Source organism: Bos indicus, chromosome 3, assembly GCF_029378745.1.
Source record: "Bos indicus isolate NIAB-ARS_2022 breed Sahiwal x Tharparkar chromosome 3, NIAB-ARS_B.indTharparkar_mat_pri_1.0, whole genome shotgun sequence".
Lineage (NCBI taxonomy): Eukaryota > Metazoa > Chordata > Mammalia > Artiodactyla > Bovidae > Bos > Bos indicus.
Window position 1 is genome coordinate 56,976,204 of NC_091762.1, and position 15,000 is coordinate 56,991,203.

At 37.7% G+C, this 15,000-nt stretch overlaps 1 protein-coding gene across 2 annotated transcripts in view; it reads right to left on the minus strand.

The window, feature by feature from the left end:
• Positions 1–9,010: 9,010 nt before the first annotated feature.
• The window catches only part of LMO4 (LIM domain only 4), a 16,782-nt gene continuing 10,792 nt past the window's right edge, over positions 9,011–15,000 (minus strand). For both annotated transcript variants that reach the window (XM_019957148.2, XM_019957149.2), the window contains exons 3-5: positions 14,916–15,000; positions 14,365–14,520; positions 9,011–9,808 (exon numbers count right to left, since the gene is read on the minus strand). The exon at positions 14,916–15,000 is cut by the window's right edge and continues 12 nt beyond it. In XM_019957148.2, the coding sequence (XP_019812707.1) occupies positions 9,800–9,808; positions 14,365–14,520; positions 14,916–15,000 (250 nt within the window). In that variant the 3' untranslated portion in view covers positions 9,011–9,799. The remainder of the gene's footprint in view (positions 9,809–14,364; positions 14,521–14,915) is intronic.

Below are 15,000 nucleotides of genomic sequence, written 5' to 3' on the forward strand. Positions count from 1 at the left end.
GTTGAATATTGAATACTGGGGGGGGGGGGGGGGGGGGGATAAGATATGAAAACAATGCATGGCCCATATAATTTCTTAATAAATGTTCATCTTTTTTCCTGAGCTACCACCATTTGGTCTGAGTTTATGGAATCACAAATTTTGTGTAACATTTGCTTAACAAAAGCATGATCACCTTGCTTCCCAAAATTACATATTGAAAACATTTCTACACAAAAACCTGCACACGATGGATTATAGCAGCTTTATTCATAATTGCCAAAACTTGGAAACAACGAAGATGTCCTTCAGTAGGTGAATGGATAAATAAACTGTAATACATCCAGACAATGAGATATTATTCAGTGTTAAACTGAAATGAGCTATTGGGTCATGAAAAGACATGGAGGAACCTTAAATGCATGTTACTAAGTGAAAGAAGCCAATCTGAAAAGATTATATACTATATGATTCCAATTATATGACATTCTGGAAAAGGCAAAACTACAGACGGTAAAAACATCAGTCATTGTCAGAGTATGTGGGGTGGGGTAAGGATGAATAGGCAGAGCACAGAGGATTTAAATTGTGGTGAAAATACTCTTTATGGCACTATAATGGTGGATACATGTTGTTAGACATTTGTCCAAACCCACAGGCTTTACAACACCCAGAGCGAACCCTAATGTAAACTGTGGACTCTGGGTGGTTGTGACATGTCAACAAGTGTAGGTTCATCAGTTGTGACAAATGTACCACTTTGGTGGGGGATGTTGATAATGGGAGAGCCTGTGATTGTGTGGGGGCAGAGGGAAGATGAGAAATCTCTGTACCTTCTTCTCAATTTTTCTGTGAACCTAAAACTGCTCAAAAATATTTTTTTTTAATGAAAAAAATTACGTTTATATTCTAAACCAAAAACAAATTATTTGGGTGTTGCCCATTATTTTTTAATTAATCTACATCACAAGGCCCCTCCACTAGAGAAGGTAGGCAAGAGTTGGCTACAGTAATTTTCAAAGTAAATTGAAGGCTTTATAACTAATCTGTATACCCAAGAAGTGACTATATTTTCCATTGTTTCAGTGGTTACAATCCAAGAGTACCATCCTCAGAATATAAAGCCCTTTTACCTTCTAATGACTCATCTAACGCATGGGCAAATATATCTGTTATTAGCAAATTCCTATTTAACAGATGGGCAAAATGAGGTAGGGAGATTAAATGATTAGCCTATGGCTAATATTTGATTGAAAAGACAAATTTAATTATAGGTTCCATTTGATTTCCCTTCATGACTGGAATTAAACTCTAAGTGTTTCCTGCCTCCTGGTTTGGTGCTTATTTCACATGACAGTGTGCAATACATGCTTTATTACACGCTTTAAAATAAAAGGGGAGGGCGAGGAGGCATGAGTACGTTCATCCTGTCCTAAAAATCACAGAGCACAGAATCCTAGGTAAATATTCCATCATCAATTTTCAAAGCATTCCCCTTAAGACAACAGTGAGTACTCTCTCTCCCGAGGTTGGTGCAGAAACCTAAGCTAAAAGATACATACATAGATATACAAGATACCCAAGGATACTCAAGGAAGCAAAAAGAAAACCCAGAATTACACAGTTTTAGAATAAAATTGGAAGGCACACAGTTGTATATGTCTTTAGGAATACGGGGAAACCAAAGAATCTTTTCTAGGGGGAGTTAGGGCTTGGGGGGGGAATTGGTAAGGGTAGTTTTATATTAACAGAATGTTTAGCAGCAACCCTGAACAAGTTGGTAGTGTTTTGGAAAATATTTTTTTTTTAACTTAGTCACCCAATTCTCACCAGGCCCAACCAACCAACTGCCTAACCCCGTTTTGTTTTGAAAAATAATGTCACAAATCTGTCCAGAGCTGGATAAAATGCACAGTAATGAGTTCATTAGCATGCCATCTGCATACAAAACAAGGAGTTTCCAGGGGCAGAATCCTTTGGTGGGCCTGTTAGAAATCAAATTCTGGGCTAAAAAAAAAATAAAGCACAACTTAGGCAGAAAAATATTACAGCTACACCTTCACTTGGCCCACTGCAAAGACAGTCTGGCTTCTGAGCGCGCCAAAGTCAGCCAGAATCTTTTTCCCCGCTTCTTTTTAATTTTAAAACATGTTTTACTACTTAGAGGGTAAAAAACAATTGCTTACAGCATGAGGTAACGGATGGAGTTTTGTGAATTACACTCATCCCCAAGAAGAAAGACCTAGTTAAAAGCCTCAGTGTCAGAAATCCATTTAGGATTGCCTGTCCTTTGAAAATCAAGCCTGTTTATCCGCCTGATTCACTCAGTAACAAATCAGAAAACTCAAACCTGTCCCTTCCATCTCTTCCGGCCCCCTGCTGCTCCCACTCCACTCTCTGAGAAGGGATTAGGTTTCCAGAGGCTGTAGCTTTAACAAACCAGAAGCAGTGTTTCTTGCCCCAGTGGTACCCCAAATTTCATCAAGAACATTGGAATCTGCCTTTCTTCTGTTGCAATTTTCATTTCACCTCAGCTCTCCCTGACACACCTGTGAAAGTGTCACCAAATGTTGTATCATATTAACTTTTAAAAACTGCCAACGCTGCTAATGTCTGAAACCTCCTGATGTCACAGCCTTGCACGGGCCTGCAGCCCACAAAAGCGTGGCTGGAGTTTCAGGATGCACAGTGACAGCATCTTGTGTGGCTGAGGGCAGAGCCTCCTGAGGACAGTGGTGAAATCAGACAAAGAGAGCCACATCCACGGGGTGTCTGGAGAAGGCATTTGAGAAGCCCCTACAGTCTTCTTCCCAATCTGCAGTGAGAGACTCCATCCAGCCCATTAATCCTCTCTCAAAGAGCAATTTATTTAGGTAATTGTTCCTTCCATCCTCCCTACTCCCTCTCTCTCGTGAGAGAAATTTCTCCAGAGCCTAGATCTAGAGAGAAAATATTTTATCTATTATAAATTCCATAGACATCTATTCCCACCCCTGCCTGAAAAAAAAAAAAAGCTGATAAACACCATTCAGGCTCCTGCTTATGCCAGTAATGCAGCACTGACCAAAAAACTTGAATGTCAGAATGGTTTTCAGTCAAGCTATAGAGAGTAGTATAACTCAGTAGTTGAGCACATGGGTCCTGCAGCTTCGCTCACTACTTAGTGCAAATCCTGCCTACCCTTCGGTGATGTGACCAGACTTCACTTACTGATTTTATGAGCTGAGGTCATAATATACACATAACACACAGTATCTCATTCTTTACACTTGATACTCTGTAGTTTTTAATCTATAGTGCATTCATCGATGCATATTTTTTCAGGTCCTTATAATTTAAAGAGGATGGATGTATATCCATCCATATCCAATGAGAAGAGTAATTTAGTCTTCAGACTGGAAAAAACACATATTGGGTAACTGAAGTCTCATTTTGCACACAGCAGAATAAAAGATTAAAAGATCACCTGCAAAGAGTCATTGGGCTGAGATATTCCATGAAATACCGTAGACATTATGGGCTTTGAGAACAGGCACTTTGGCTCAAAAATCACTACAATCAAGAATCCAGGCCAAAAATAAGCCCTTTTTGCCTAACCTTTATATCAACATCAAAATTATGTTTTATTAAATTGAGTAGAAACTGTTCTTAACTATTTTTCCTTTACCAATAAGCACAGCTTGGATTTAATGGTGTGTTACAGCAATTTATTTACAAATCTTGATATCTTTTTGGATTCTAGCAATTAATGGGGAAATAGGAAGTACAGCCAACAAAATTTTCAAAATCAGCTCAGAATCATATTTGGATGTGATTAAAGGTATAATATGTTCCATTGGAATACTTCAGTGCTCTATCTTAAAAGAATAAATACAAATATTAGTTCTTTCCTGGTATGTCTGCTTTTTGCATCATGCTAGAACATGTAAAATTTTCCTATAAAAACTATTGTATTACCTCTTTTATACTTATATATGTATGTTACTTTTACATAATTGGATTCATTGGTCTTTTATTTGCCACATATATGAACTGCAGGCCCAAGCCACAGCTCATTCAGATATTTTAAACATACCATTTACCACTTCTTTGTATGGGATATGGTTAGTTATCCATTTTGCCTTCTGGACTAATAGGATTCCTGAAGTCTCCCTCTTTTTCCTCAGCAACAACTTGTAGTCATAGTTGTCATCAATTATACTTTATTATTCACCATGAAGTTGTTGAGCTTTGTCAAAATTCAAGAGAAATTTCTTTTAGAGAGAGGCTAAAATATGCAGGTAATCTAAATGAGCTGGCAATTCCAAGTTGGATAAAGATAAAATGCAATTCTTTAGCTTTTGAAGGGAAGAAAAAAAAAATTGTTATAGCTCATAGGATAAAGCATATCATTGTTGCTGTCTCACAATTTGTAAGGCACCTCTACCAAAACGCCAGGGCACTAGCAGTTCAGGCACTTTGAACATTAATAACAGTGCCCAGCAATGTTGGGAGCCTGAGGAAAAGGAATGGTAAGTAATACTGATCCTGCCTTTATTGGAAATTGTGATTATTTTGTTTATCATGGATGTTTTTGCATTAACTTTATTTTTAACAGTATTGCATTAAAGCATTGTCTTGATTACTTAAAAGTTGCACCCAGAGAAAGCACCCATTCCCTTAACTGTAGAACTGGTCCTGCTTTCATTAGTCACCTCCCTCAAACTTCAGGACCACATCTGTATAACTGAGCCAATAATCAAGATGATTAGTGAAAGGACCGAAGTAACATGTGTAAATGGCAACCCACTCCAGTATCCTTGCCTGGAGAATCCCAAGGACAGAGGAACCTGGTGGGCTACAGTCCATGGGGTCGCAAAGTCGGACACAACTGAGCAACTTAACTTTCAACACGTGTAAGAACTTGCTAATAGCAAATGTTAACATATAAATACATTTACAAAGCATTGCATAACTCCAAGATAAAGTCATTATATTAAACATTATATTTAAAGATGTAAGGGTGATGGAAAGTGTAAGTACTGTGACTGAGGACAGAAATTAATCAGAGGCCTTAGAAGGATATGAAGACTTGAAAGACACAACCATCTCTAACTAACCATATTTAAATAAAGAAAAAGACATACATTCATAGCCCAAGCAAGCAATTTCCTTTCCAGTTTTCATAATTAATCTTCTCATAATTAATCCTCATTTGTAAATTCAGTTCGTCTTCAGATTTACCCTTTTCAGTTCCTAAAAACATTCAATTCTCCGACAATGAAAAATTAATTTAGGAAGAAACACTTTTAATGTTTTCCTCTCACTTAAAAAATTACAGCTCAAACAACACAGGTAAAGTCCTACAAATAGATGCACTGCACATGAAAACTGTTTTAAGTGGAGATCATAAACCTTTTGGTTCAAGGTAGAACTTTCTAGGCTGAAGGAAGGCACAATGCCCCCTGTTCTCATAGCTAATGATGCTTTCCAAGCTGGTTAGAATGCACCGCTAGTTGCGTTTTAAAACACCGCTTCTGAAACCCTTTCCTCTCTCAGGATCTTACATCAAGGTTTTGCATTTTCCGTAAAACTTTTGCACTTCACCTTCCTCACTCAACAAATCCTGAAATTTAGAAGAATTCAGTTTAGAGCCTTTCTTTCCCCTGCAGGTTTTAATCCGGGGATGGTGATGCAAACAACCAGGAAAGTTTTCCAGTTCTGTTTCAAGGAGAGGAACAATTAAAATAGGTATATAGGAAGCTCCACTCAGGCTTGTCCCTTCTAACAGAGAGTCATTAAACAACTTTCTAGCGTCATTCAAAGAACTTATAACAGAATCAGTTGATTTTCATCCTCTGCTTTATTAGCTGTGATTTAGGAGCGAGAACGGCCCTGTTGACACAGCTGTAACGTGTCAGGACCTGTAGTACATTATTGGCTTCAGGCTTCCGAGTTACAGTCCATTCTTGACAGAATCAATCTGAACTTGAAAACCTTCCCTCTCGGAAACATGTACATATCTACTAGCAGAAAGCGCTTCTTGTACAACTGAAAATAGTATTCACTTGAGGTAAGTTGCAAGTTCACCTTCCCCAAATCAGCACTGACATGCCATAGCTCTCAGTGTGTTCACAAAGTGAGCAGAGGGCTGCAGAAGCCTCTTAACTAAATACCCAACATGGGTGCATGTGTGACACTGGGATCTGCTAGTCAGATCCCAGACTTTGCAAGTGGGAATCGCTGGCTGTTTAACATGCATTCAGAGCCTTGCCAATCTAAAATGGCTGCTCTGTAATACTTTAATTGCAGTTTCATGGAAACAAATTGCTATTTAACTGCAATAAGCATTTCTGTGACTTGGCTGAACTGACAATAGGTGAGTCTGTACAAAGCGACAAGTAACATCAACTTGCAAATGATCTGTGTTCCAACAGCCTCTGCAACCAAGGCACAGGAAGCAAGCACCCAGGATAGAATTCCTGGGTGGAAGAGGCTTTGGACATCTTCTCAATTTACAATTATTGAGGCTACCTGGAAACCCTTCACTATAGTTTTGATAGACAGATCTTGGATTCACTGTTATTTAATTTATTGGCCCTAAGAAATATTTTATATAAATAGTAGTGCACATTAGAACCTTATTATATTGACATGCAAGCCATTTAAGAGCTTCATTTTAGGTTATTAGTTTTCAAATACCAGTGCTAATCAGGGCAAAAGAATTTAAATAAATGTTAAGAGGATGACAATTTCACAAGCTTCATTTCAGTGACAGTTTTCTCATTTCATATTTTATAAGACACTACAGTCTGTGTTAAACTATTTCCTAATAAGTCATGAAGAGGTGGAAATAGTTTCTTGTGTCAAACAATTTGGTCTGGAAAAGCTTCATTCAGGTTGTTCTGCCTTTCGGGCTGTGTAAATCTAACTAGACAGGTAAAAAAAAATTAAACTCTTTCAGAGGACAATCTTTTTACAAAATTGTTTCATTAGCAAGATTGACAATTTGCATGATTGAGACATTTATATGTATCATAAACTTTTTTTTTAATCAGGAGTTCAGCTGGGCTAAGTCACATTTGCTTTTATTTTTAATTGCACTGGCTTGTTAAGGACTAGGGCCATCTTGCTCTATGACGTGGCTAATATTAAATAAGTCTTTTCAAAATAACAGAGTACATCTCACTAACATCAAATGCAGCGATCAAAGGTGAACAAGCAAGTGGGTTTTCTTTTTTTCCCCAGCAATGTCAGGGTTGGGAGAGGAATACGATCACTGCTCACATCTGAATAAACCTGAGTGTTTTCAGTAGCTTTCTCTCCACGGAGCATCCCCATTAGAGACCAGTTTTATTGTTTGAAATGCCTCTGGTTTCAAGGAAGTGTTTTACCTAAAGCAAGACTACTACTTAAATATGTTCCATTGTATATTCATAGCTCCATTAGTCCTTCTCCAATTTAGCACATCAAAGAGAAGGCTTCATCACTTGCATGTGGATTATACTAACATGAGTGACATTTGTAATCTTATAGGTCTGCAACTTAAGAAATGCTTTTAGAAGCTCGTTATTAAATACGCAGCAGTGCTTGAGGAACCAGCCATATAATAGTTCATTTAAAGTCTTTAATGACCTTAGCCCTCCACATCACTGAATGCCACAGCTGTACTACTGACTAAAAGTTATTAACTATCTCCTTTGAATTTCTACATTATATGGGACACGGGTGCTCATGCCAAAAAGAATTAGGGAAGATGCTTGCATTCTCATGAACACATTTCTCCTTTTCTATCCTGAAGCGTTCAGTTCAGTCCCTTAAAGTTATCTTAAAGAAAAAAAAAAAAGCAGAACTAGTTCCTAGAAATTCCCCAAGGATCCAACTCTAACAGGTATTGTTTATGTAACTTTTTTTCTGCATGTTCTTTTTTATAAAGTTCTAATAAACTATTCATTTTGCCTTTAAATTCTCTCACAGGAGGTTTATAGGAGGTCTTCAGCTAGAAAACATTTTTTCCTCTTGGCCTGGAATCTCTGAGAGCAGGAGGTCCCAAAGGGAAGCTGACAGCCAGCTGAGATGTGGTGAGCCTGACCTCTACAGAACCGATTCCTATTCTCAGAGACAAGGTAGGTCTGTATGGGAGCTTTTCTTTGGAATAAGAGAAAGTAAAACTTAAAAGTATCAATACGAACACACCTGGCTTTATTAACCTGTGAGAGAAGTTGCAGTTGGGTTCTGCTCACATCCAACAACCTCGCAGAGCAGCCTTTCAGATTGCTCCTCCTTCCAGCACCCGCCCCAAGTCCACTGAATCCTTGGCCTAAACGTTTTTCTGCAGGACAAATCTGCGGGCAATGCAGGTGCATGTTGGGAGATTCTGCTGCCTAGAACTGGCGACGAAATATCTCAAGAGTACTACTAAATGAAATCCAAATCCTCCTCCCCAAACATATGGAAAGGCAGAGTCAGTACAGGAGTGTAAGAACAAAACAAAATAAACAAATCATACAGCAGACCGCATGAGGCTAAAAGCTCAGCAGAAAATGGCGGCTTCACCCATCAAAGACGACCCGAAGCGAGCTCAGGGTTCCTAACCACTAATGGAACTTATGCTTTAGAACTGCTATTTCCTTCAAAAGCTATAAACTTGGTAAGAGAACAAGACGGTTATGCCACATTCTTTACCATGCTTTCCATCAATACCCAAGGCTTTCCTATTGAGAAAAAAGAATAAATGAAATAGTTGAAGAATCAAATAAATGGATATGTATAAACACAAAAGATTCACTGTGATACAGAAGTGTAATGACGTGCTGTTAACAGAATATTCTGAACTTATAAAAAGGACTCCTTTAGAAACATGGCTTTGTACCCCTGCCAAAAATGGCATAGTTAAGTAATTTGAAGAATACCTTATTGGCTCAGAGCTAAATAAAACATACGCACCACCTCCTTTGACCCCCTAAGATTTTTTAAAGTGAACTTGGTATAGAACAAAAACACTAAAATTTTCCAAAACACAGAAAAGAAAAAGCAGTTTTTAAACCCAAACTCCATTGAATATTTTTTCTTTTAAGTTTTTATTATTTAAATACACCATACTAGAGCAAATGTCTCTGAAAATATCACAAATAAAAGATTTTTTCTTCATTCAGCAAATTAGAAGTAGGGGGGAATTTCTACACAGTAGCTGCTATGAGCCTGATTTTTTTTCCAATTTTTTTCTTTTTTTCATTCTTTTTTTTTGTCTTTGCCATGGGAGTAGCAACATTAGGACAAAAACACTTACATGCATACATACAATGTATTTTACAGAGATACAATAAAAGTGTTTGTGATAGAATATCACAAAAGCCACATCTCTTTCCTTTATCTCATGTTCAGTTTTGATTGAAACACATTTCCTTACAACACTTAAATATACAAAGAGCAAACAGAATGTTGTTAAGGTAAAACACAGGGTACAAACTCTGGCCAGTGCCCTGCTAATTGTTAATGAGGGTAGAAAGCAGATTTGAATGCTTCTTTTAATTAGCTTCATTAGTCATTTCCCTCCTCCCAAGCTCCCTCCCCCCCCAAAGATGTCCTCCGGTGGATCTTTTTTCATTTTCTCTACAGTCTCCCATTAGCCCAGGTTCATGGAGTCCTTAATGTTCGTATTCAGTCATTTTAATACACCCATAAATGCGGGAAGAGCAATCAAGACTAAAGAAGGTGCAATGGCATGGAGCTGGCACTGGTGCTAGCTACAAAGGTGACTTGTCTACTGAAGACACATGGGATCCACCTGTGATGAACAAGATCTGAGATGAAGGCACGCATTCTGCATTACTCTGACCTTTTAGCAGACCTGCAAGAAATAAAAACGGGCATCTTAGCTAAAATGCTACATTTGAGAGATATTAAACTCAAACGCGACTGCTTTTGTCTTCCCTACATTCACTAATCTTCTTTTACTGGATTACTTCCCAACTGTGACTTGATGGAGGCTTTCTACGATACTTACCCCAGCAGTGAAGAACGAAAGCATAACATTTTCTGCACTTTTACCAGTGGAGAAAATGAGACAATAAATGGACTACTGCAAAGTTTCTGATGTAAAGTTCTACAGTGAATTACTGAACTCTGTAAAAGCAAGTTTCTTTTTGAAAAGAATGAATTATAACATCTTGCCTTGTACTTGGATCTTAAAGGCAAGTCCCTTCTCTCCAAGAAGTTTTGTGTTAATATTTACAACTGTGTAACCTTTTGCAAGTTACTTAAGTGTGTAGGTCTCAGTTTCCTCATCCTTCAAGTGGGGATAATAAGACTGTAGTAAGGATTATGTAATATATGGGGAGTACATTCAGCAGTGCCTGGCACTTAATAAAAGCTAAACAAATATTGTCAATTATCATCATTATTTTAATATCCCCATGTGATGTTTATTCACCATATCCTTCTCCACCTATAGGTATGTGTGTATATGCATGTGTACACACACACACACAAATATTCAGATGCTACTCTTCCCTTAGTATTTCCTGTCTGCTATGCCACTTAATATTACATAAATATTGTAAATATATGAATCAAACTTTTATAATGTGTTCATGACATCCTCAATTATAGAATTGGTTCCATGGAAGTCTAACTTTAATGTTTAAGTTAGAAATGATACTCCACACAGTCGTCAAATACAATCTGTTTGCAATTACTGCAATGAAATAATATATATTAGGTTTTTATGGTTTTTAAATGACATTTTGAGCTTCCCAGGAAGTTCTTGTTTCACCCTTTCCCTAACTTACTAAAAGCCTGAAGTCTATTAGGAGCTGCAACCCCCTACTTCCAAGCTAATTAAAGTGGTAGAGGCTTAATTCCCCAGAGTAGAGGCTCAGTGTGAGAAAGGTAATTTGTCTGTCCAGAACAAAGATGCGGCAGCAGCCAGCAAGCATATTTAATAAATGAGCATCAAATGTCCTCTACGATGGACACACACACACACCACCAATTATATAACTACTACGGGTAAATTGTGAAGTGGTATGCAAACTAGAACTCTCACTAAATTTTCTTCCAACCAAGGAGATGTGATCTCTTATTTTACTGAAAAACACAGATTATTCTAGATGGAACAATCACTCCTGAGTGCAGGAAAGAATTCCAGAGCAGGCAAAATTTATCACAAACAAAACAAACAAAAAAATTGCCACTGCCACAATTCTTGATTCTATGTACATAGCTCTCTACAAGACATTATTCTCCAGAGGGCAGCCAAGTCTCCTTTAGACAAAACAGGCTGTAAGATTTTGTAGATCCTGGAATACTAGTGGTCTGAGATTTTAGTCAAAAGATTATATGACTTAAAAGCTCAAAATCATTTTTTCTCAGAATATACAAAAGCCAATGATACAGAACAACAACTAAACTATACATCCCAGACACTGAGAACAAATTTCAGGAGGATAAAAGTTGAAAGGGGGCAGATGACGGGGGCCTATACTTTCCATACAATTAGCTGCCTTTAAAGACGGGATGTACAAATAATCAACTCATTACTTTTCAGCCAGAGGATGCCTGGATATATTTATTATGCATCATGCACTAAAAACGTAATTGGTTCTGCGAACAGAAGGAAAATGGCCAAAATTAATGTCCAATTTTCCCTACCAAAAATATGGAGAACTAGAGAGAAGAAAATAATAAAATGGAGCTATTTGTCATTTCTCCCCATCCCATCTCCTCCAGAAAAGAAGTGCCAGAGGGTTTGGGAAAAATCATTTTAAAGCCTTCTCTAAGTCCAAAAAGTAGTTTATGTTCCACCAGGCAGTGTTTTCATTATCTCTTCCCCTGTGCCCTCTTGTTAATGTCTCTCTGGACCGTGTTCAGCTTATCCCAAACCTTTATTTACAAAAATTGCCTTGTGAATTGACCTGGCTCATGGTGAGCCTAACACCAAGGGCAAAAATGTGAGACATTTAGGCCAATGGGGATATGTTCTTAATTAACATCAACCCCAAAACACAGCTTCTCACCAGTGTTTCATAAGAACACATCCTTAAGTTATCTTTCCTTATGCCTTTTAAGAGCTATTAATTTTTGAAGGCCACCTGTCTCCTTTTGGCTTCCAACATTAAGAAAATACACACTGACAGTCTCATATTCATTGCCTAATGTATCTTGTATTCCAAAATCAATGTCCTACCTCTCCCACCCTGCAAAAGGTATGGACTTATATGAAAGGCACAATACATGCCATGCTGTAAACACGTAAACCAGATTTTCTTCCCAATTTTCCTCCCTAACACCTCCCAACTTACGTCCTCTTATGCTCAGTAAGATGGTACTGTGAGACCATGCTTATACTTATTACACGTCTGTGCACTTAGTCCCAGGCTAACCACACTGTGTCCTGTATTCAGTGCTATTCAGTCCGACAACATTTTCCACCTTGTCTCTATATCCTTCAATTTTCACCACGCACGTTGGTAGCGCTATCATTTTTTATGCCTTGCTAAATCAGGGCAAGAAATGGTGTAACACCAGCAACAAACTTAAGATGTAATTGTAGAAAACTACGATTTTACATCGGAGGTGGTAGGTTTTATTCTTGTACTTCTTTTTTGGCGGGGGAGCTACCAAGTATAACTACCAATGGCTTTGCCTCCAAACTGAAATGATAACTCAAGATATTTGTTACCCATTATTGTCCTCAACTGTGCCCTATAGATTCACTTAATTACAGCTGAAAGCATAAAAATCTGTAAGTATTTATATGTATTGGCACTTCTTAAAGAAGCTTGAAATGGCTCACTGATGGTGACTGATTAATTTACAATAAAAAATTAGACTTCCATTCTTACAATAGTATTCTATGTAGCTTCCCATATTAGTAAACTAAATAAGGAAAACTACACATACTTTGATGCAATTAACCTTTATCTAATACTGCAATGGAAAATACATTTAAAATCACTCCATAAACCTGAATAAGAGAAAATGATAAAAGTATTAAAATATGGCAGTATAATTTTAAATAGTTTTCAAATATTAGTCATTTTCCCTATACACAATATTAAGAAAATGCATTACAGAAGACAAAGAAGCCTAATATTTTTTCCTGAGATTTTTGAAGCTTGCTAAATTCCTATTTGCAGATAAATGTTGTTTTTTGTGATCCCCACAAGAGACATTAATGAAGTTCCTATTGTAAATCCATAAAGAATTACCAAGTGAAGTGTGCACTTTTTGTTTCAATGCAATAACTCAGTGCTGTGTGATTGCCTGGGTTAATGATGAAAAAGTCAAACATACTATCAGAGCTGATGGAAAAATCTATCACCAATCTGAAATTAAAATTCATCTGTGGTCAATAAGATTTAATATCCATGCAAGTGGCGCTGTAAAGAGTAAATGAATCAATGTCATCAATACATAATCAGTATGAAATATGATGTGAATAAAATTATGCGCACAAGTCATACATTTCACTCTTTTCTGGGCCAGTGTGGAATGAACAATCTCTTAACTGAAGGTTGACAGTAATTGTTACAAATTAGGCACAGCAGTTATCAAAATGCACTCACTTGCATAGCTATAGGACTTATTAAGGAGATTAAAATAGATCTAAAACTATCCAGTACTGGAGGTGCTGGACAACTGTTGAACACCCGATTTTCCCTCTGAAGTGCCCTCTAATACTACATGATTCATACATCTGTATAATTTCCTCATTTCTAACTCTGGTCCCAAAACTCTACAGCTGTGGATAAGAATCAAAACACATAATCTTTAATAATGGGAGCTATCTATGGCCCAAAGTGATCAGCAAGAGGTAGAACTTAAAAAAAAAAAAAAAGTTGTTAACTTATTTAAATCTTATAGGACTGTGAATCAACAAAAATGCTCTCCCTTGGAATTCCAGAATGGTTCATAAAACCGCTCCTCTAAAATTCAAAGCACTGTAAACTGGGTGTGGAAGGCAGGTATCCGAATTGCTATTACTAATGAAGAAATCATTCTTTCACGACAAAGACATTTATTCCCTCTTCTTACCATAAATGTTCTAATCTTCCCCCCACAATAACCTAGTCACCTGGTATTTCTGAATTTCAAAATTGTCTAGCGTGATAAAGAACTGGTTATAGTGAAGTTTTACATTTTGCCTGACTCTGCATGAGATAACACGTTCAACATTGGCAAAGCTACAGTTGTAACTAAATCAGGATTTTTTTTAACCACAGAAGATTCACAATTTAATCAATCAACTCTTCTATTTCTGAACATGTATGTATGAGTAGCCTACATTTCTTTAAAAGGACATGCAAAAACACAACCACCTAGGAAACTCCCTCACTAGATGGACTTAGGTTGAACCTTCCAACTTGCTCTAATAGAGCTTATTAGTAACTGCGAGGTATTCACCTTCTGGTCTGGCAGTAGTGGATTGCTCTGAAGTGAATTCAAATGGCCATTGATGAGAGCTGTAGGTCTATCATGTTCACAAAATAAACTGCCATTGATGTAGTGAAACCGATCTCCCGGGACCAGGCGATTCCGGCAGGTAGAGCATGTAAAACACTGCAAGGGAAAAGCAAACCCACTGAAAACAAGTACAAATTAAGTCTTTTGTGGTCACAAGTTTGTAAACTGTTTTTAAGCAGGTTATCTGTCAAGTACAGGGAGCCACTTATGGCTTGGTGTTTTCCTTCCTTCGACATGATTCTAGAAAAGAATAAGCCCAAATGCAAGAAACTAGAGCAAGCTAAAGGAGGAAAGAGACAAATAGGTGTGTGCTTCCCACGGTGTGGGGGGCGGGGCGGGTATGTAATCATCACTGCCACACTACAATTTCAATGGATTCCTTCCGTGTTTGCGGCTTGAGACAACAGGGTTCCCACTAAAGAGACATGCTTTGTCTCCATGCAGGAAAAGGTATGGTTCTTTTAAAAGCACAAAGGAGGAGCAGATGCTACCTTCAGATGATACACATTGCCTTGGGCCCTCATGACGAGTTCACTCGCAGGAATAGACTGTCCACAAGCGCTGCAAGCACCGCTA